At 47.0% G+C, this 22,120-nt stretch overlaps 1 protein-coding gene across 4 annotated transcripts in view; it reads left to right on the forward strand.

The window, feature by feature from the left end:
- The window catches only part of HEG1 (heart development protein with EGF like domains 1), a 56,080-nt gene that overhangs the window by 17,512 nt on the left and 16,448 nt on the right, over positions 1 to 22,120 (forward strand). The window contains exons 2-17 of one of the 4 annotated variants that reach the window (XM_074910076.1): positions 2,077 to 2,355; positions 3,374 to 3,601; positions 3,972 to 4,265; positions 4,932 to 5,129; positions 5,631 to 5,939; positions 6,349 to 6,666; positions 7,774 to 8,106; positions 9,010 to 9,318; positions 10,042 to 10,359; positions 11,060 to 11,359; positions 11,898 to 12,233; positions 13,203 to 14,567; positions 16,844 to 16,963; positions 18,549 to 18,643; positions 19,919 to 19,977; positions 20,448 to 20,608. In XM_074910076.1, the coding sequence (XP_074766177.1) occupies positions 2,077 to 2,355; positions 3,374 to 3,601; positions 3,972 to 4,265; positions 4,932 to 5,129; positions 5,631 to 5,939; positions 6,349 to 6,666; positions 7,774 to 8,106; positions 9,010 to 9,318; positions 10,042 to 10,359; positions 11,060 to 11,359; positions 11,898 to 12,233; positions 13,203 to 14,567; positions 16,844 to 16,963; positions 18,549 to 18,643; positions 19,919 to 19,977; positions 20,448 to 20,608 (5,022 nt within the window). The remainder of the gene's footprint in view (positions 1 to 2,076; positions 2,356 to 3,373; positions 3,602 to 3,971; positions 4,266 to 4,931; positions 5,130 to 5,630; positions 5,940 to 6,348; positions 6,667 to 7,773; positions 8,107 to 9,009; positions 9,319 to 10,041; positions 10,360 to 11,059; positions 11,360 to 11,897; positions 12,234 to 13,202; positions 14,568 to 16,843; positions 16,964 to 18,548; positions 18,644 to 19,918; positions 19,978 to 20,447; positions 20,609 to 22,120) is intronic. The other 3 variants (XM_074910077.1, XM_074910078.1, XM_074910080.1) reach the window with 3 other exon arrangements.

The raw sequence follows: 22,120 nt of genomic DNA on the forward strand, positions 1-22,120 counted from the left end.
TTTCTTGGTGAGTTCCCACTGAAGCTGTTGCAGATGGGTGGAGGAGACCACTCCTGAAATTGCCACCACTGGCATGGCAGGTACAGCAACCCCAAAGTACACACGCAAGACAAGGAGTAGATGTCCCACGGGTGTTTCTCTGAGGCACAGCTTTGTTAAAGGAAAGTGCTTGGAGACTAAGGACAGATGTGCAGGGCTTAACCTTCAACATCAGAGCTTTTGGGCAGAGACTGAGCAGTGACTGACTAGCTGCTGTCTGTATATCATCCACAGCCCTGTTTTGAGATGCCGTGTGTGTGACAGGCAAGACATGTCTGTCCCGTAGCCTGGTGGATCTCCGAGCTGCAAAGTGAGGAGAGTTCTCCTCCTAAAATATATGACTTGTCTCAATTTCTTGAGACTTTTCAGACCCTGTCACCCTAAACTGCAGTTTCCTTAGACAGGCTCCCATTCTGCCCACTCAGCAAGTGGAGAGTGCAATGGGCTATTCCAGCCCAGAGATTGTGTTTTTGTTATAAAGAAGATGGACAAAACTGGGATCTTGCCATTTCAGATGACACAGCTGTGATTAGGACTCACTTTGACTTGTGGGCTTTGAAGAGCATCTGAGGCTGCAGTGCCAGACAACCCTCGGGGCTGTAACGTAGGGCAGGGACAGTTGCTGCTGGTTTTCACATGACCGATACGCAGGGAAATCCTTGTGCAGCCCTGGCTGGTACTGTGGGTTGGAAACCCCAATTTCCCCAGCAAATCTCACTGAAACCACTCACAGCAGCTGTCACTAGATGCTCTGATCCAGGCGGTATCAGGCTGGATGGCAGACCCAAGGCTGAAGCTGCGGCTACTGCACCAAGTCCTGCTGCTGCTGCCGGCAGTCGGTGTTCACGATTGAGCTGAGAAGTCAACCACTGAGTAACATCTTCAGTCCTTGCTTAGGGCCCAGTTTGGAACATGTTTATGTTCTAAAGATGCACACAGCCATCTGTGTGCTGTTGGAAATCCTGTAAAGCATGTAATGCCTGTTGACGTCCCTGGGAGAAGTAATTTTTGGGTCCATAAGATACAGCAGATGGTAGAAATGCAGAAGAAACGTGCAAAGAGGGGATGAAATTGCTGCTGTTACATATTGGCACTGTGGTGACCCTGTGGAGAGAGGAGAAGAGCTAGCTAAGCTAAAGGGTAATGCTAGCTGGGGAACCAACATTTATTCCATAAATGTGTTTATTCATTTTCTAATGAAATGAGAAAATTGTTCTGGATGATGGGAGAGGTGGGAGTTTGGAGCAGCCTTCCAGCAGGAGCAAGAGAGCAGATGCAGACACATTTAGGATGGGGTTTGGGCCACATTTGCTCACAGAAAGTGGACCTGCAAATGCATAAAATTCTCCTTCTTGTTTCTCATGTTCTGGTAGACATTAACGTCAGATAGGCCGAAATGTCCGTCACCTTGGGGTGCTTCAGCACCTGGATGGCCAGTGTAATCCACACCATACATTGATCTCTTCTGTCTCAGTGCCTTGTGATGGCTGGATGGGTTATGTCAACCCTCCTGTTTGCTCTGCGGTTCTCAGCCAGCTCTCTGGAGGTGGTGGGATTCGAGGTCAGGTGTCCAGCAAGCACCAGCTGAGTGGAGAGAGGGGAAGAGCTGGGGGCCCTCCTGCCTCCCATCACACCCTCGGGATAGGGCACATGGGCTGTGCTGAGCTCCAGCTGGCCATCAGCTCTGGAGACCTACACATGCCTCCCGTGGACTCCACACTGTGCATATCTCCATCGATTATTTGCTTAAGACTTTCTTTTTGCTCCTTTAAAGACTTATTTCTCCTAACACAAAAAAACCATGAGGGTGCTGAATTGAATTAATCTTGTGCACAACGGTGGGTTTCAGCACTTGGCCCCACAGACTAATCTAATTTCCACTGGTGTGAATCCAAAAATAAGTTTTGTGTCTGTGTTTTGATTATGCAAAATTTTCTCTAGTGTAAATGAGATCAGAGCTTGGCCTCAGTGTTACTGCAACGAGCTGAGCCTGCACATCCAGTGCTGAGGGGATTTTTTTCTTGTTTTTCCTTTCAGTCATTGAAAGCAGCCATCAGGCGAGAAGAAGTTCGGAAAAAGAGATAAGGACTTCTGGGTCTCTCGTGGACAGTGTAGAGCTGGTGACAATGCTGGCCAGGAGCAGGGAGAGGGCATTGCTACCTGTCAATCATGGTGCGGTACCGGCAGCGAGAAGGGTCACAGGGCACGTTGGTCCCCCTGCCAGTGGTGGAGATGTCACCCCACCAGGAGCAGGACCCCCAGACAGCCCATCTGCTGGAACAGCAACCCACCTGCCCGCCTGCAGCCTTCCTCCTGGTGAGTTTTATCGATGCAAGAGTCCCTGTTTGCTGTACCCAGCCCATGGACCAAGCATAGCAGGTGGATTAGGAAGTATTCCCTCCCTGCTGCTAGAAATTCAGATTTTTGGAAGAAATCCATTCCCAGAAAAGCTGATTTTTTAAAAAACATTACAATGAAGGTGATTCTCAGGAGCTGCTGCCATCATTATTCACCACCCAGCAGCACCTCAGAGAGTCCTGCCTATCCACAGAGCTCCAAGGCTGCGCCTAGAGCGGAGACCCCAGGCATCCCCACGCCTCCTCCCAGGAGGAGCTGAACCCCATTGTGAATCCAACCTAGATTATAAGTGCCCAAGCGAAAAATATCTGACCAGCTGTGTCATGATTTGTAGCTGAGGTCCTCATGTGAAAATTGTGCAGGTGAACATTTACCATTGGGCTTGTTCATAATCTTCACAACGTTTGGTGGGACTGTGGTCATGAGTAAACCAATGTACATTTTAAACATGCACTAAATCAAAGCCTGTTTCCCACACCAGCAGGACAAGGCTGTGCTGAGTGCCCTGTCTCCACCTCAGTTTTTTCTTTATATCCCTGGATGAAATAAGTGTCTTGTTGAGATAATGAGCATAGACGTTTTCTTTCATTTTTTAATTCCTCATTTTTTTTTCCTGTTTCAGGACTAGAGTGTGGAGCTGGCATGCCCAGGCTGCCAGCTGATGGCTGTCCTGGTGTAAGCTTCTTACTGCCTTCTGCGTTTTTAATGTTTTTTTAAAAAATCTGGGTTTCTTTTGCCATACACAAATGAAGACAAATTTTGAAATACCGATATTTTTTGGTGACAGAATCCCTCTGTTCCCAACAGTCCCTCTTGCCGTGTGGTCTGTGTTAGAGGAAACACAGAGAATACAGCTGTGACCCTACCTATTGTATATAGTAGGGCTGGGTACCGCTCTGGGTGATGCTCTGCTACCCCAGCTGAGACAAATTAACCTGTCCAGGGAGAACATGACCTTCTCTGCGTTGTTTTCCAGCCGCTGGAAGCCATCACCATGCTCTGGGCAGCTGGGAGAGAGGTAAGAGGGCTCTTGCTTCTCCCAGCACCCCTGCAGCTACCGAGAGGACACCACCAGTTTTGGCAGCCAGCAGCACTGATTTGGCTGAGAGGGTGCTGGATGGGCGCCACAGGGCCTGGGATGTGGCAGGACTTGACAATGTGACAAGAATGGTGCTGCCTTCATCTGCAGAGACTCGTCACCCGGGTGAGCCATCCCAGTTCAGCCTGGGAACAAGGTGGCTGCTGTTCCCTGGAGAAACCAGGCATCGGTTAAGCCTGGCTCCCCTGCGTTTGCTAGAGCTTTGTGTCCTGGATCTGGCCCTCCATCCTCACCATGTGCTCAGGGCACTTTTCTGGCTTGCTTCATGCACAGGGGTGGAGAGAAGGATCTGTGTGGCTTCTCCTGGCCTTAAAAATTATGAATTACTCAGTGCAGCTCCCAAAGACAAAGTTGCTGTAGGCAGATTACAGGCAAGGGGACTGTGGGCTGTGGGGGGAGGTGACAGCAGAAGGTTCTCGATGGGCAGCTCAGCCCATCTCTGTGCTCTCATTTGCTTTCCCCCATTGCCTTGCAGGCACAGGTGGTCCCTCTCAGCCAGCGAGTGGCTGGGTGGGCATGGAGCAGCCTGGCAGCCCTCCCACAGGCACTGCAGCCACTTCACCCAGCGCCTCGGGGAGCAGCAGGGCGACGCTGCGACCCCTCCCCAGTACCCCCCTCCCTGGCTCTCTGGGACAGCCCCAGTCCTCTCCCCGAGCTTCCATTACCCAGAGTGGTGCAAACCACATCATGCTACACCCCAGGGATGTCATGGAGGACTCTACAAGCTCTTCGCTCACAGCATTGCCAGCCACAGACAGCACTTTCGGAGGTGAGCTTTGCTGGCCCATGGATTTATTTTATAGCCTTAAAAATCCTTTATATAGCTTTTGCTTTCTTGAAATGGAGAAGATGCTGTATTTTGCATGCACTCTGTTATAATTTAGCTGAAATGCCCTGCTGAAAGCAGGAAAAAGCAATGGAAAAAATAATTTGGTCCAAAATCCCCCAGTATTTTCCACTTTAAAAAAAACCCCAAAGGTCTTTGGACCTTATCACTGTGTTTTCTGCAGGGTGGGCATGTGCAGCTGCAACATATCTCAGCTGGTTCAGGGCCAGCTGCAGAACAAAGGCAAGGTCCCAGCCCCACCTGAGCGGTGTGTCCCACCCAAGTGGTGCTGTAGTGGGGGGTGAGGTTGGTACCAATGCTCACAGCCAGGCCAGGTGGGTTTGGTCTTGGCTAGACAGGGTGAGATGCCTGTGCTTCAACAACCTGTACAGGACATCAAACCTGAGATCCCTGGGCTCTGCAGCTTCCCCTCGCTTGCTTTGCAAGCAGCTATTTCTGGAGCTCTTAAAAACAGAGACTTCACCCCACTCCATGTGAACTTATTGAAAACCTTGGTGTTGCCAAGTCCTTATCCTATGCCTGAGACTTGCCAGGAGCAAACACATCTCCAGGGTTCTCACAATGACACATCCATTCCCTCTGTCACAGCTGCCGAGAGCAGCATCAGGGCTGCAGAAAACCCAAGGTCCAGTATCCAAAGGGCGGTGCCCAGCTCCATGGCTCAGCCCCTGGCCTCAGCTTCCTCCAAGGTGGCCGCAGCACAGGGACATTTCCCCGAGCCCTCCACAGAGCGCCAGCTCGCTCCTTCTCGCCTGGCTTCGGAAAGGACTGCCATGGATAAGCTTGGTCAGTCTACAGTTTGTTGTTTTACCCTGTTTTAGTCTTACTTAAGCATTTTTCCCTGTGTCCCGTTAAGCCCTGGGTTGTGTAGGGAGCTGCAGGCTCATATGGGAACATGGCCACACTCAGGTTTCCCCCCTTTGCCATTTGATGCCATATTCAAGCTACAGAAAAATACTAAGAGAACCTGGGCTGATTTCCAGCAGTCTTAGAGCAAAGGTGGGATTTAAGGGCAAGTCTCTGCAGTCCTTGTCCCATGAGTTTTCCTGCTGGCTGAGCTGCCCTGGCTCTTGCAAAGCCGTGTTGTCCTGGCAGCGAGCCCTGGGTTTTGTGCAAGGTCTTCCTGCGGCGAGGGGATTCATGCCTTTCCAAAAGAGCACTTTGTCCAGATTGAAAACTTCCTATGCTTAATATCCATATGTGCGCTGTAAGCATCTGGGAAGAAAATGGATCCATCTGTTTATAATTTCATACGTATAAATCCAGGGTTTTTTTATTATGCTGTAGCCATTGGAAGCAGCTACCAGCCATCCAACGTCTCGGCCACGGAGAGGAGAGTTTCAGATTTACCCACCACCAGCACCTCCATTTCCACAACAGTCACCAAGGGTTCAGGGAGGACATTAAGATCTCTGCCAGCCAGCACCAGGTTGGCTGATGCAGCAGAGATTTCCACCTATGGTACCAAAATCATCAGCTCCTCAGACCAGACCTGGACCCCTGGGATGTCTTTGGGAGCACAGCGTGGTGGTGGCAGAGGTGCCACAGACCTGTTGCTTATGGGCTCGCCGTCTGCTTCGGAAAGCGCTTCTACGAGTGAGTTTGATAGCTAGCTGTATAACTCAGAACATTATTTAAAGACTCTTTATAAACAAAACACATCCTTTTTATTTTAAAGAAAGGAGGAATAATATTGTATTTGGCACATTCTGTACATTTAAAAACATTTCACAGAAATGAAAGTATGGATAAATATTATTCTTGTTGGAAGAGGGGGATAGATTTTCCTTGAAAACTTTCAGTTGAATTTTGCAAGCAATAATTTCAGGAGTTCCTATATAGAGAACATTTTTTTCCCTGTCTTAATGATTTCCCAGTATTAAATATTTCCTTACTGAATATTCACACGTACGATGTCTACATCTACTGATAGCAGGATGAAACCTATCCAGCTGTTTTCATTTATGTGTATGCAGTTTTATATTTCTTTTTGCCTTTTTTTTAGCCTTTAGCAGCAGCAGTGATGAACCCAAGAGCATCCCAGCTGCAGAAGAGGCAACGCTGCACTCGGATGCCTACAATGCTGACATGCCCAGTGTGGCAGAGTGGTCACCAGGATCCCCTGCAAACGGCCACACAACCATGGCGGCAAGGGGTTCCGCCACCAGCAATGACCCCACCAGCTCTTTGAGGGGGACCTTCTCCTCCTTGGGGTCTGGAACACACCGTCCTAATGGCTCATGGGAAGCCACTGATCGCCCGGCGCCTCCTGGGGAGCCTTTGCTCACAAGCTCCCTCTCTGCTTCTGAAAGTACATTCAGAGGTAAATTTGTTAGTCTGATAGTTGGCTGCTTTGAAGCTGGATGGATTTCACATCCCCGTGCTGTTTTTCTTTAGATATGGCCATCAGTCGCTATTGGATACATGGATATTTTTATTACTGGCTGCATTGGGCTGTCGGTGGGGATGGTGGGAAGGGTGGGAGTGGAACTCAGCTTTTGGGTGAAAAAGTGAAAAACATCAATGTCCTCATTGCTAATGAAACTTCCATGCTGAGAAAAGCAGCCATTGGTCAGAAATACATGCATGGACTTTTTTCCTGCCAGAGACACTTTACCGGGGATTTGCAGCCATCACCTGTTGCTGTGTCCACTATGCAGGCTGCTCTGTAAGAGAGGTGGTGTTTTGGGAGTCCCTGCAGCCACGACAGTGCTAAATTGCCCCGTGCACTTGTAGTGGTCCCAAGTGAGCTCTGCCCCACTATTCACCATTAATTCACAATTAAGCCCATTGCTCTGTGACTCGTAGTGCAGCTCCTGCTCCTGGTGAGCTGGTGAAATATCGGCATCCCCAGCACTGCAGTTTGGGAGAGCCCCAGGACAGCACGTCTGCTAAAGAGGGCTGGGTTGAATGGTTGAATGCCAGGCTGGGGCACAGAGGCGTTCCGAACATCTTATAGGTGAGGCTGTGTCCAGCCTTTTGTGGCTCTGGGTGCCTGGTGCTGTGGGGAGCTCGGCCCCATGGCTGTACCATCAGCCTAGCACTGAGACAGCAGCTTGGCTCACTGGTCTGTCACTGGAAAACCTAAACCAGGCCTGTTTTAGCTTATCCTCTAGATTTGGTTTAAAGTTAGATGTATATACGCCTGATTTAAACAAGCTGGAAGGCAGCTTAAATGCATAAATTGGGTATTGTGCACAGCCTGCCGGTAAAAAACATAGGTTTAAGTTGAGATTTTCGTGGCTTTTTATAAGCCTCGTGTACTTGAATGTACAGGATTCACCTCTTCCCAGAGCGGCACCTTTTCCAGCTTGAGAACTTGATCTATTCAATTTCTCAATGAACAGTATAGAAACATAGGCTCTACACACAATCCCTCAAAAGTATAGCTCTATATGCATAAATCAAACCTGGTTTTATTGTTTCTTAGGTGTCAGAAGCAGCCACCGACCAGTTAACAACTCAGCAACAGAGAAAAACCCTCTTGCTTCCTCTCCCACCAATGCTTTCATTTCAGCCACGGCCACTGGCAGTGGCGGGAGACCCCCGAGATCTGCCACAGGCAGCAGCCGATGGGCAGCAGAAGTCTCCACATCCAGCAGTGCCACGTACGGGACCCTGGGCACTATCAGATCCTCGTCTGCATCTTTTGTGAGAGACACCTCTGGAGTTCATGGGCACAGAGAGATCACGGATTTCACCGAGCGGGTGGCAGACCCTTCGCTAACACGCTCTCATTCTCCTTCAGAAGGTCCTTCCCCAGGTGAGCTCAAGTTAGAAATGAAATACCATTTTTTTGTAATTAAAAGGAGGACTGTTACTGTATCTTACACTTGCCTGACTCTGTTCTGCTATGCAGAATATATTATTTGGAAGGATGCAGTGTGATTTTGTGTCTGAAATATTTCAGCTCTTACTTGACCAAAAAATGTGGTTTGGGTTTTTTACAGAAAGGGCACATGTGTGGAAAGTTTCCTCATGCCAAGAAAAATAATTAACTTTCAAATCACAATTCTTTTTTTACTATCTCCAGTTGCTATCTCCATTTTATAGGCAAGAGAACTAAGCAAGCACAGATTAGATCACGTGCCTGCAGTCCCAGGGACAAGATTTCAGTTCCTGCCCTCTGTCCTACCCCTTGGACCATGCTGCTTCCCAGAAATTGAACCAGCTCAACAAATCTAAGGCAACTTTGAATGTGGTCTCTGAGGTCCTTCATGTTGCTGTTTGCTCCTAGACCCTGCTGCAATGTTGAAGGGGTCTGATCCCCCTGATCCCATTTCTTCAGACGTCTCTAAGACCTTCACACTGCTCAGTGTTATGCCTTGTCTGATTTCCAGGCTTTTCTGGGTTGTTAGGGTATTTGTTTTCTAGCAGCATGGAGTACACTCAGGCACATAATGGTGAAATCAAGTGCACAGCTTTAGTAGTTCAACATTTTTTATATAATATCACTTTTCTCAGCATAAAACCATGCTTTTTAGAAGACAAATTTCTGTAGGAAGGATTCATGTCTTTGGAAATTTCCTATTTTCTCTGGATTGACATCTCATATTTTCGAATTGTGCATGTACTTGCTGCCTCTGGCTGTTACTGGAAGAAAGCTCACTGTTATTTATAGTTTCACATGTGTAAAAATGTAAATTGTATCTTTATCATATTGTAGCTACTGGAAGCAGCCATGTGTCATTCAGCATCCTGTCAACACCAAGAAGAACAGATTTCCCTACCACCAGTACCTCCGTTTCCACAACAGCCACTAAGGATGGAGGGAGGACATTAAGGTCTCTGCCAGCCAGCACCAGACTGACCCAAACAACAGAGATTTTCACCACTGGTACCGAAACCATCAGCTCTTCAGACCATACCTGGTCCTCTTTGAGAACCCAGGGTGGTGGTGGCAGAGGTGCCACCATGTTGTCCACAGACCCCTTGCTCACAGGGTCGCCATCTGCTTTGGAACATGCTTCCCCAGGTGAGCTCTGACCAACCCTGTCGGGCTTCTTCCTGTAGACCTCAAAGACCCACTCTGTATGGAGGAGTGAGGCCATGTGAGAAGGTCCTGGACAATGGCATTGGGTATTACGGACGAAAATTTCAACTTCCAGAGAAAAATTCATTAGCTGATTTTTGCATTTAGTCACCAGAAAAACCCAGCTTTACTGCAAGAACGCTCTGGCCCTGAGATTTTGTGTGTTTTCTGAGACAGCACAATTTCAAGACTGCCCCATTGGCAGTGTTTATACAAGCAGGAGGCAACACCAGTCATTCCTGACTCCCTCTCTGGTATGCAGATGCAGCATTTACTGATCCCAAATGACTCTGCCGTGCTTTGTTTCGAGTATCAGGGAGTTAGGCACCGCTGTACCCCCACCTTGCTTGCCGCGGGCACTGCGATACCAGTGCGGGTGTGTGGTGCCCACGGCTGGACTGTGGCACCAGGAGCAGCACCAGAGGGAAGCAAACCCAACAGTGCTCCCACACCTTGTTCCTAGTGCCCTCTTCGGGGTGTCCTCCTGTGAGTAGCATCTCCTTGCACAGGAAAAGGTTGTGTCTTCACAGTTAGCCTTTTCTCCAGGTTTGGATCTTCTGCTGTGTTTTATCTGCGCGTTCAGCCTAGGGGTGGTGATGGAAGGGAGCACGTCCACCTGTTTATAGCTTAGGGTGTAAAAATCCACTTTGCTTTGCCCTTTCTCAGCAGAAGGGACCTTGGCTACAGGAGGACACCTTCCCGATGCTCCTCTCACTAGTACGCCCAGCTCAGTGATAGCCACCAGCGGTGGGGAGAGGAACTCAGTCCCCGTGTCAGACGCCCGCACGGCATCCAGCTCCGCTCCCATTCCATCCAGCTCCAGCTCCCTGGACGTGGCCCTTCTGCCGTCCTCATCAGCAACAGAGCCTGGGAGGCACAGCAATGTTTCACAGGGTGGTGCTGGACTTGGTGAGCTTCTAACGAAGCCACTGCCTGCATTTTCTCCCAGCATTTCAGTGCCTTTGCCTTCACCAAGTGCTTCAGGTGGGTCTTGTGGTTTCCTGTTTTGCCGTGGAGGACATCCCTCCTCCTCACCCCCTTCCAGAGCTCCTACTCTTCCTTTTATAGCTTTAAACTAGATTTGCCTTTTTGGTAAGCGTGGTTTATAGTGAAGGGCCGCTGAGCACTGCATGGTTGGTGAGTTATTCACCTCACAGCACTTGGGGCAGTGCTTCTCATGTCAGGGATTAGACAGCCAGGCAGCTCTTCTGGGCCACAGGTGAAGGCTGCTGTGGAGCCTTGACCTCAGCCCTCAAACCTTGGGAGCCTGGCACAAGATGTGGCAAGGGATCTGTAGACCTTTCGCCATTCCTTATATCCCAGTTATCATGTGTTTAAGCCTCAGCTCTCCTGCCTGGGTCCCACCAGAGCTTGAAACCCACTGGCCCGCCCAAGGGAATTTTCTGCAGGACATTCAAAACTAGGTCCTACCTCCCTGCTACCATTCTCCTTCAGAAACGCCATGCACCCCGATCTATTTTTCTTGTGTAAAGGGGAAAAGTACAGATTGCCTGGGAACCCTGCATAGCAAGTAAGTGATGTTGGTCACCAAGTGCCACTTCTGCTGTGAGGATTGAAATATTCAGATTCTAGTCTCTGTAGAGGCCTCAAAGGTATTATTAATATACAAAATATGTATCTATATATATATATATATATATTTATCTCTGCTTTGCAATTCCAGAGAGAGTAAGAAGAATTTCTGGTACTCCTACTGAGACCACATACGTCTCATCCACACTCTCCAGCCATGAGGAGGGGATGTCTCAGGCTGCAGCTAACCATGGCATGTGGAGCACAGTGGCAGAAAGCCCCACGTCTCACCCAGACACAGCTGGGGAGCCCCGCACTGGCCCCTTTCTATCCTCCACGGAATGGCCTGGGGCAGCACATGTCTCGTCCAGCCGAACAGGCTACCCAGAGCCCAAGGTCACCCTTTCATCCAGGGTCTCCACCTACTTCTCAGCTGCCGCTGAACCTTCCAGTGAGTTTTTCTGAACTCTGGGATGGTGTTTGAATTAGGAAAAAACCCACCACCTCTCCCTTTCTCTCTTCTGTGGGGTTGATATGACCACCAATTCGTGTCAGAGCTGCTGCGGGTGTCATAGGCAGGATTTATAAGCAGTGGTGTTTCTGTTCCTTGGTGTAGTATATCTGCAGCTGTTGATGCTTAACAAAAAAGTGTCAGAAATGATGTGTGTAACTTCTCGCTGTAGGATACATCTACTACCTGCCTGGGTTGAGGTGATAACTATAAATAACATAAATATGCCATTATGACTCTAAAAAGTACTGATTGTCCCTCTGTATTTGGACAGTCCTGTTCCTTTGGAATAGGCTTTGTGTGTTAAAACCACATTTAAGGTGATAGATATGTGAGACCTACTTAATCTGTATTTAATCTGTGTTTATCTGTGCAATTTTATTAATCTGCATTTCCAAACAGAATTATTGTAGAACTCACAAGTACTTTCTGCTCTGAAATGACAAAATAAGATGCCTGCTTTTTGATCCTATTCCAGCTTCAGGCAGCAGCCATCACTCCCTAAGCAGCTCGAGCACTGAGGAAAGAATGTCCAGCCCCATCACTGATCCTGCGTATGGTTCATCCACATCTGCTGGCAGCGGAGAGAGGACGCTGCACTCGGTGACGGACGGCACGCTGACCGGTGGCACGGGGAGCTCTGCTTCCTATGCTGAAACTGCCAGCTCTGCAGGGCCGGCGCAGCCTGTGGAGCAGAGCAGGATGGCCAACATCTCCACCAGCAGCAGGGGCTTCACGGGCTTTGTGACGGAGACACTCTTCACACATTCTTCCAAGATACCCACTTACTCTTCTTTCCAAAACGATCTCACAAGTAAGTTAGTGACTCCCAGTGTACATCTGGGTGTGGAGGGGGAAAGATCATATTGTCCTGCTTTTATCTATGTTGTATACAAAGTTCTCATTCACTAGTGCTACCTGTGGGTTCACTCAGGGGGATGTTTTCATCAGTGGACTCAAAGCCAGACCCCACCTAGCTGGGGAATTGTTCCACAAGTGAAGCCATGAACCCAAGCAGGAAAATTCTTCTGTTTTAATGGCCACATTATTTTTTTGCATCCTATCTGATTTATTTTGGGTGATGCTTTCAGAAGTATTTAATGATGACCTAAGTCAATTTTAGAATTAAACCAAATTTTCAATACCCTATTTTTTATTGAGAGATTGCTGAACTTAGCTGTACATCCTGAAATTCATATTATAAGATTGGCTGCGCCTTTGATACTAAATAATCTGAATTTTTTGCAGACTGATGTGCTAGTCATTTAGGATTTCCTGACTGCAAAGTTTTCAATCAATGAGTTCATGATAAGCTGCAAATTAACATAATGTAATAATTTCATCCTGCAGAGGCATGAAGTTCACTGTGTCTAAAAACAAATCAACTGAAGAAGATGGATATTCTTTAGTTGGGAATGGAGGATAAGAGGGAGAGGATATGAGTTTTTATAAATTATGAGTGATAAAGAGAACAGATGGGTTTTCCTGCTTAGCTTGCCACAAAATATCATGGAACGATAAGTGCTCAATCACATCAGAAAAGCAACACTGGAAGAACAGTGTTTTAGAAACCTACATGTTTCAAGGGAGCCTTATGTCTGTCTGAATTCACCATTTTAGAATCAATTAAGGAGCACAGAAAACTCCTCATTTGATACTTGGATGGTGCTCTGGGCCAGTTCACAGTCAAAAACATCTTATGCGTTTAGCAAGTGATTTTAAAAAGACATCAAAATACTTTCGTATTATTCTCTTTCTAATATATTTTGTCCTTTTACTCCAGGCTTTTCAAGTAGTCATCAGCCAATCAGTAGTATCAATGCTGAGAAAAGGACCTCAGTTTCTCATACGGACGGCACATATATTTCAACTACGTATACCAGAGGAGGAGAAAGGACCCTCCTATCTATCTCAAATAGCAGCACATCTGCTGACTCCTCAGAAAGTTCCACCTTTTTTTCTGAAATTTCCAACCCTTCTGATTCATCAAAATCTTCCATAGCACAGGACAGGAGGAGCAACGTATCCAGTGATGACAGTTTTGTTGAACCATCTACAGAGCCATTGTTGGTACACTCTTCCAAACTGTTGACTTCTGCTTCTGCAGCCAGTGTGCAAAATACAACTCTCTTCAACACTGACCCTGATTTGTTGACCACTAGCAGATCATCTCTCTCTTCATCAGCATTTCCAGCCTCTTCCTCACTGTCATCACTGCATCACTCGCTGTCTTCAACACCACCACCAACTTATCTGTTTACATCATCAGAATCATCTGAGCCACTCTCATCCTCTGTGATGGCATCTTCACCCTCTATGCAGGCTTTGTCATCCTCCTTGCCCACTTCCTCATTGCTTTCCCCATCTTATTCGTTAGCATCTTTATTGCCTCTGTTTTCATCACCATCATCCATCTCGCAGTCCAATGACAGTGATCAAGCAAGCACCTCTGTAACTACGACTGTGGTCAGGCAGGTGTCTTCCACAGCTGCCGTGGCTGGGAGCTCACCCAGAGGGACAAACGAGCACAATGTCACGCAGCAGCCCCAAAACAACACCACTTTCACCTCCACTGGGTCTCTTCTCCCTACAGTGCCCATGGAGCAGCTTGGTAGACACATCATATCCATGTCTGCTCCCACAACAGTAACAGAGGCCACCTCACCGAGAGCTGACACCACCCAGGGGGGCAGCTTTGGGAAGGCAACGCCACTGCTCACCACAGCCAGCGATGCTCCAAGGGCTGGGCTGACAGATGCACCCCTGAGTCCCTTACCAAGTGCAACAAACCACAGCATCATTGTCCCGGCGGTGGCACAGACCACAGTGAAACATCCGGTGCTAACAACACCGGACAGTCATCAGCCAACCCCAGGTGATGCTAGCACCATGAAAGCCCACAGACCTCAAACGCCCACTGCCACTAAGCACGTATATACCACTGATGAAAGCACAGAAGCTGTGGACCCCACCACTGCAAGGCCTGGTAGAGTCACTGAAGAAAACATCCCTGTTACGAGTCCTTCTGAAGCCCCTCCAACCAGCAAGACCGCTGTGAGCATTGCAAGTACTTTGGCTGCTACCAAACCAACCACCGCTCCTCTGTCAAGTAGCACGGCTGGGCTGAGGATATCATCTCCGGCAACAGGTAACATGTCTAATGGCACTCATCAGTGGTGCGGCCAGGGATGAGGGGGCCAGGAACACCTAGGTCCGACTTTAAGGCTCTTCAAAGGGTTATGTATGTATGTATGTCAAGTCTGTTGTCAGTAGGGTTTGAGGATAAGAACTCAGGGGTTTGAGGATAAGGTCTCCATGTTGGTATTTTTAAGCTAAGGGTTTAGCAGTCCATCTGAACTGCTGGAAAAAGGTGAGCATTTTGGTGAACACTTCTGACAGAAAAGTTAAGCTGAAATTTGAGAATTTTAAGAAAATAAAACTGGCTGGCCTTCCAGGTAAGCATAGGATACATTTTGTTTTTGTCAATCGATTGACAATATCCATCAATATTGATCAATATCTGTCCTATTTATGAGAAAAGGCGGTGGGCCAGCACTTAGTATTCGTGTTGGAACTGTTATTATCACTCGTGGTCATTTTCTCCCCATGTCACTAAATAATCTCCTACTCAAGGGCCTGTTGTTTCTCCTGATAGGCTATGTACTGTAGTCTTGCTGAATGTGTTGTTAACAGTCCTTTATTACCACTCTAGGCTCCTTATCTTCTCAAGTAAATACATTGACTGAAGTTTTATATGAAAGGAAATTAATTGTGTGTTTGAAGTTCAGGAGCCTGGCCCTCATGCCACTGTAGGATATTGTGTACACTAATTGCATTAACCTCAGTGAAATACTAGCAATAGTATGTATTCCATCCAATAATTAAGTATTTAAAGGTTAGTTCTCAGGCTGATTTGCTTTAATTACAGCTATGGCTTCAGGAAAAAAAAAATAAATCACTGTATGGGAATGGATTTTTTTAATGGAAAAGTTAAGGTAGTGTATCCTTTTTATCAATTGATTCACACTTAGGCCAAGTTACTCTTTCCTTTAAATACTGAGTTTTTCCATTTACCAGAATGCAAAAGATCTTTCTGCTGCCTTGGACATGGTGCTTCGTACATGGGCACTCACTGCCACAAGACAATAAGCTGCCTTGGTCTCCACTGTACAAAACAAACTGAAGGACACCCAGTGAACTGAAGTGAAAGCCAATGTTTTAAAATAAGCCCACTCATTTCTGACTGCTTAGGTGTGAGATGCCAAATCTCCTTCTCGCTGATGCTGAGGTAGCTGTGACAGGCTAGTCAAGGTACAGAGATTGCATCAAATGGTCTGTCCGAATGTGGAGGTCAGCTGGGGACTGTCTGGTCTGCAGGGCCTGCGTGATGCCACAGGTTATCATGGTGCCATCAGAAATACACACATGGGTTTGTCTCTCATGCTTTGTGCTTTAACCACAAAGTTCATCCTTCCAGCCTCTGCTGCAGTGCTGGGCAGCAGCCACAAAATAGGTACAAGTGGTGTGTAAGCTCATGTTATAGCGCCTTGTCACCAACAAGTTCACAGTCCTGCCTACGGTCTGCCCTTGCACATGCGTGTGACATACTTTGTGCTCGTGTGAGTCATATACACAGCAAGAGGAACATTTTTGACTAGGACATGGTTTTTTTTCAAAGGGAAGTATTGAATATCTTCTCCAGAATTTGCAGTTTGAGTTGGCTAATCTATGAAGCATCTAAGACTACAGTCATTAATGTCCTGATACTCTCTATTTCACAGTTGGTGTCTGCTCCCCAAGCCCCTGCTCCCTCAGCGGGAAGTGCATTATGAGCAGTGGCACAGGCAGGTATCGCTGCTGTGACCATCCCCAACCTGGCACGGAGGAGGCTGCAGCCCCAGTAAAGGAGGTGATGGCAGCCAGGGCTGCCTCCACCATTACTGGGTAAACTACAGACTGCATCGGTGTTCAAGCACTAGCTTTGGATCATGGAAACAGGGCTTGGATGAAAAGAGCACGGCTTTGGTGAAGGAGCCTGTGTTCCTGTGTCTAGCTCTGGCTGCCGAGGTCCCCTCTTCAGTCTCTCCATCCATAACTTTAGGGTTGTTTGTCTTTTGAAAAGCACCCTGAGATCTGCAGGTGAGCAGTGCTGTAGACAAGCTGGGTGTTCATATTAACATGGATCAGCACTGGATCCCAAGGGCTTTTGAATGAATATTCAAGGGAAAGTGATTTGTATTTATTCTTCCAGCTCCAACAGAATAATTAAGAACAGGATAAATAGTGTGTGCAAATGATTCAGTCAAGCATCTGATAGTGCTCAAGGGGTCACAGAAGAGTAGCCAAGTTGATCTTTTTTAGTCCAACAGTTGATGATTTTTGTGAACCTCTAACTACAGCCTGGGTTTTTTTCTGCTTTTGTAGGTGTGGATAAATGTCTTTCCAACCCTTGTCCTGCACTGGCCACCTGCAACAGCACTCGTGGTTCCTATATCTGTCAATGTCCTCTTGGATATGAGCTGGAAAAAGGAAAGTGCAATTTAGGTAAGAAAACAAAAGTGAAAAAACAGGGGAGAAAAAGATGGAAATAATTATCTGTAATGTTCTAAAATAAATTAACCTAGGCTCAGACTAGTTCAGGAGCTTCACGTTCCTCCCAACCACCACTTTTAACAAGGGCCTTTTACTGTTTATACAAGTGCAGTGTCTAATGCCTGTCGTGTTGGGCTGCCTGCGGAAGCAGGCACAGTGATAGCTGAGGGTTTCTTAAGAACACAGCAACAGAGCGGTGGGCTCAGGATTGTTAATAAGGACAGATGTGCCCCTTCTGTTCCTAATGTGTTTTACAACCCCCAAAAAGCATTCAGCTTACTATAGCTCCCAGCTCTGCAAACCTGTTCAATGACACTTGGCTGGGGAGAAGTGAGTGGGGCTATTGTGTAACCTGGCTTCAGTGTGACCAGCCATGTGAAGAAAATTAAGCAGCCGTGAAAGTCTTTGTAAGATCAAGGTCTTGTTTCATACCTTTAGCATTTTTCATGCAGCACAGTTATTAGTTGGAACACAGGTTCTGGCCCTCTCCTTTCTATTAGAGGACTCTTGATCCCAAGGACTTACAATATCCCATTGTAAAGGGGAATTTGTTTTGCTAGAGTTTCTTCTGATGCTTAATCAGCAAGGATTAGAGGCATGGAAATTTTGCTAAGGAAACATGGGTGAGGTGTCCCTGAGGGGTGTTTTTGAAACATTTCTTCAAGTTGGAATGTGTCAGCTTCTAATTTAGAGAGTTGTTTTGATTATGCCTTGAACTGGGATATGGGCAGATTATATAAACACTGTGAAGGTGATTCTCGTTTTTACTCAGAGTCATTACATTAGAGCTGTTTGATAGAAAATTAATGGTGAAGATAGGCTCTGTGGATGGGAAAAATGGGAAAAAATTGTAGGCTTTATAATGATATCTACAACCGTATTTGTTTTTCTGATGGAGCATAAAGCTGGAGCTCATTTCCACTGAGTATCTCATAACACTTAATGCAAGATTTAGGGATATTATCTCTCTGAGTCTGGACAACTTGGATTATTGCATTCTGCTGCCATGAATCAAATATGAATCTAAGCACAGAAAAATGCATTTTTTAGACCTCTTTTCAAATGTCATTGCTCATTCTGTCCAACAATTTGAAAAATGAAAATGTCCTTTCTACAGCACTTTATTTTGTCTTGCTGGTTTGCTTTCCTTCCATTGCAGGGAGGGGTAAAAGATTTGACACATTTACTCCAAATTATTATAAATAGCTCTGGTACCTGAAACTGTCTTGTTACTAAATTTATCCAGCTGTCCCTGTGTCCAGGGGTCCTTTTAAATTAGTCTTGTGTTTCTATATGAAATGTATGAATGCTGCGGTGAGATGCTGACTGTTCAGCAGCATTGAGCTCTGGAATTTGACTGAGGCTATGGGAACATCACAGCAACCCTTGGGAAGAATCCCAAATCTGGGACTTTGCTTTATTGAATCAGTGAGTCTCTGATGCGAGTTTCAAAGACAGTCTCTCATGTAAGGCGAAATCACATCTACACGTGGCACGGAGACGTGTTCCAACTAACTTGTCTTATTCTCCTTTTTAGTAAGAATATTTATTGGCCAGGTCCCCTTGAAATTTAATATTACCCATGGGAAGTACGAAGAGCTTCTCCACATCGAGGGTGAAATCCTGGCTATGGTGAGTGTCGTTGGCAATGTTGATGGGACAGGTCCCGTTCGCTCCTCTTATGGTTGTCATGGGAAGGCACAAGACAACGTGGCATGGATTTAGCCTTTCTGGTCTGGTGTAAGAGGTACACTTGATGAGATGTACAATTTTAAATCCCAGCATGCTTCTCTCCCCTGTCCTACCCAGGCTGTCAAGACAGCAGTGGAGAAATCTGGCTTCTATGGGGCTTAAGACAGCATAGCTGCCCCGAAAATCCTGAGGCCCTTTTCATGAAATGATGTGTCTAGGTTCAAGCTTCTGTAGTCTTCATCCTTTCCTAGTGTCTTCTGGCTGCATTGCCTTTTCCAGACCTTGAAAGGGCATTAGCGCTTCTCCAAGGTCAAACATTAAAACAGTAACTCTGGATTTCATCGTTCAGCAGTAAATCTCGCAGGTTCTGGGGAGGGTTGGACTGCAGCTGGTGCCACCTTGCTCTTAGCCAGACCCTGTGGGATGAAGCACAGCAACAACACCACCCAAACATACCTTCCTCTTCATGGAGTGTCCCAGCCGTGCTGTTGCAACCATGTGGCCCTCGGTCATTTGAGAGGAAGCACTGGGTGAGCTGGTGGCTTCCCCATATGCTGTGCCATCAGTTGCTCCAAAAAGACCCCTGGGTTGGGAATAGGTACATCTCTGTGCACTTTTTAGCCAGATCATTGCATACACGAGTTCATCCTGTTAGCAGTTCCTGGGCTGGCTGCGGGTGCATTCCAGCTCTTTTTGGAGTAGGTGATTTGGAGATGCCCCCAAAGAAAGGAGGGGCTGGGGTGAGTTGACTTGATGGTGCCTGCATGTCTTGTACTGGGGAGTGAACACAAACAACCTCGTGGATCCAGGGAGAGGGGGCCTCCTTGAAAGATGTGCAGTCTTTGAGGGTGCCACTTTGCGTTCAGCCTTGCGTAGGGCTCTCTCCCCACTGGCTTCTGGCTTGTCCTCAGCCTTTGCGGTCATTGCACTGTGGGGCACCAGGCAGATGCTCATGTCAAAATCCCCAGGTCTTCATTCTTGTCCAAGGCTGTGCAATGGTGACTTTGGCCATCCCTTGCTGATGACAGGAGAGCGCATCTTTCTTATCAAGCAGATGAAGTGCTGGGATGCTTAGAGCCTCCTGGGCCTCAGCAGGCAGCTCTGGCAAATGCAGGGGTTGGTGACTCAGGAGGGGTGTCCAGTGCTTGGTCCTGCCGGCCTGCCTCCCTCTATCATCCCTCAGGGCACTAATGGCTGCTCTCTCCTTCTTTGCAGCTCAATGCATCGCTGTCAGGGTTGCCGGGGTACCACCACTCCACAGTCAAGGCGACCAGGTAAGGCTATGGCTACCAGGGGAAGAATGAGAAACTCAAGCGTTCGTGATGTTCAGCTTGAGATCCACATTCTCCATTTTGAGTTGGTACTGGGCTTGATGCAATCTGGCCCAGTTGTAGCGCAGGGCGTGGGGAATGCCTGACCAGCTTGTCCAGTGTTCCCAGTACCCTCCTCCTAGCCTGAGCAGTCTGGGGACAGGTTTGTGAGCTGCCTAGGAGGGATTTATGGCTGTTTTCCAAGTGAGCTACCAGCACCCCTTCCAGCCCCATATTTACCTCTCTGTGTGTAGGTTTGTCCTGTTTTTTAAGGTTTGTTACAATGCACGGCTATTTCAGTACGTATGCAGTATTATGTCTGTGATAAGCATCGCTGTGTATGTGTGCTAGTAAGAGTTCCGTGTATAAGGTACTAATGATCATATCAGACTGAACAGTGGTACTCAGGGCTGTTTTGTTTTGTTTTCTGTTAGGGAGGCAAATTTTGTGCATGTTTCAGTGCAATCCACGTTCTCTTTAGCATCCAACGTGACTTTCTATGACGTTGTCAGCAGTGTGAAAAGCTACATTCGAGCTTGCAAATCCCCCACCGAAGCCTGCCAGTTCATCTCCAGCCTGAAACCGCTCCACAGAGGTAAACAGCATCTGGAGGGACTGTGATGGGAGGGGAAAGGGATGTTTTATTTGGCTTCTTTTATAATAGGGGGAGAAAGATTTTAGCATTTGGAAAAACCTCTCTGAATCTTTTTTATCTTATTTAAATCGGAGTCATCTTAAGAGCCTTGCCGTACAAAAGCGATGCAGATACCGAGCCTTATCTTTGCCACATGTGTGAGAAATCTGCCTCTCTGTGAAAACATCATGCAGCACAGGATTAGAGGCATTGTAGGACAGCCTTTCATCTCTGGGATGTGTCACTAGGCCCTGGCCAGATCAAAACCCCGTAAGTCTTAATGCCACTCACGCAGCCAGGAGCCAGGGAAACGACCTAAAAGCCAAGAGACAAAACCCCACCAGCTGATTAGAGTGCTGGAGCTTTGCTCTCCTGCCTGCCCAATTTCAGTGTTGCAGGGTGTAAAAATGGTTCACAACTAAAAGCTTTCGCTTTCTGTACCAAATCTTCCGCCTGCCTAAGGGGAACGTGGGTGTGGCACAGAGAGACCTGGAGAAGCACATGGGTGTTGTGCAGGACCTTCTCCAGGTGGACCCCATCGGTGGCGGTGACCCTGTTCCCTGCACCTCCTGGTCCTCACTTTCCGAGGGAGTGATAGAGGAGATTTAGCTGTGAGAGGTACCCGCAAAATGCAGGGAGTGAGCACCCATGAAAGATGGGGTCCTGCATGAAAACTCCTGCACACAGAGCTCTGTGACTTCAGGGTTGGAGACTTCAGTGTTTGGCTTTGAGGATGAAGGGCAGCAGCACTTAGCCTGGGTGTAGCGGGAAACCCCTCATATCATTTTGGCAAAGTAAGCACAAACCTGAGGAATTTAGTATGTGCTTTTATTTTAATATGCCATATTTTAAAGCCACATTCCACCATGGATTGAATTCAACTATTTTGGTAGACCCGTTCAGATTATATCTAGCCGTTACCTCTGGTACAGTGCTTCTGGTAAAGACTACTTCTAACTTGAAGCAGAATAAGAAACAAATCATGTTCTTGTGTAAGTACTTAAAAGAAAAGATGTCAAATAAAAAAGGAAAAGAAGATGGATCTATCAGGGAGAGGCTTATAAAAGGTGAGTGCCAAATGAGTGACATGTTTTCCATAAAATCCTATTTCTCATGAATAATTTTTTGCTTGTTCATTTCATTTAGTCTGACCTCCCAGTAAAAAATACAGATTTGGTAACACAATTTCCATCATTTACCCACAGTTTTGCTGAGTTCTCATTGTAACAAATGTGACTTTATAAAGTAAAGCACTGCTTCAAAGTAATGTAAATGAAAGGATAAATTCTTTGTTTGAAAAATGAAAAAATCCAGTGCTTAATATTGAAATGAAAAAAAATTGGTTCGGGCTGAGAAAAATGTTTTACTTGATATAAACTTAAAAATTGATTTGTTGAACTGTCTCAGGGGGTGAATGTGTTTCAGCTTGAGCCAAACCAAATTTTTCTTTTTCCTTTCCTCTTCTGCCTCTGA

The sequence above is a fragment of the Athene noctua genome, chromosome 7 (genome assembly GCF_965140245.1).
Source record: "Athene noctua chromosome 7, bAthNoc1.hap1.1, whole genome shotgun sequence".
In the NCBI taxonomy this organism is placed as follows: Eukaryota; Metazoa; Chordata; class Aves; order Strigiformes; family Strigidae; genus Athene; species Athene noctua.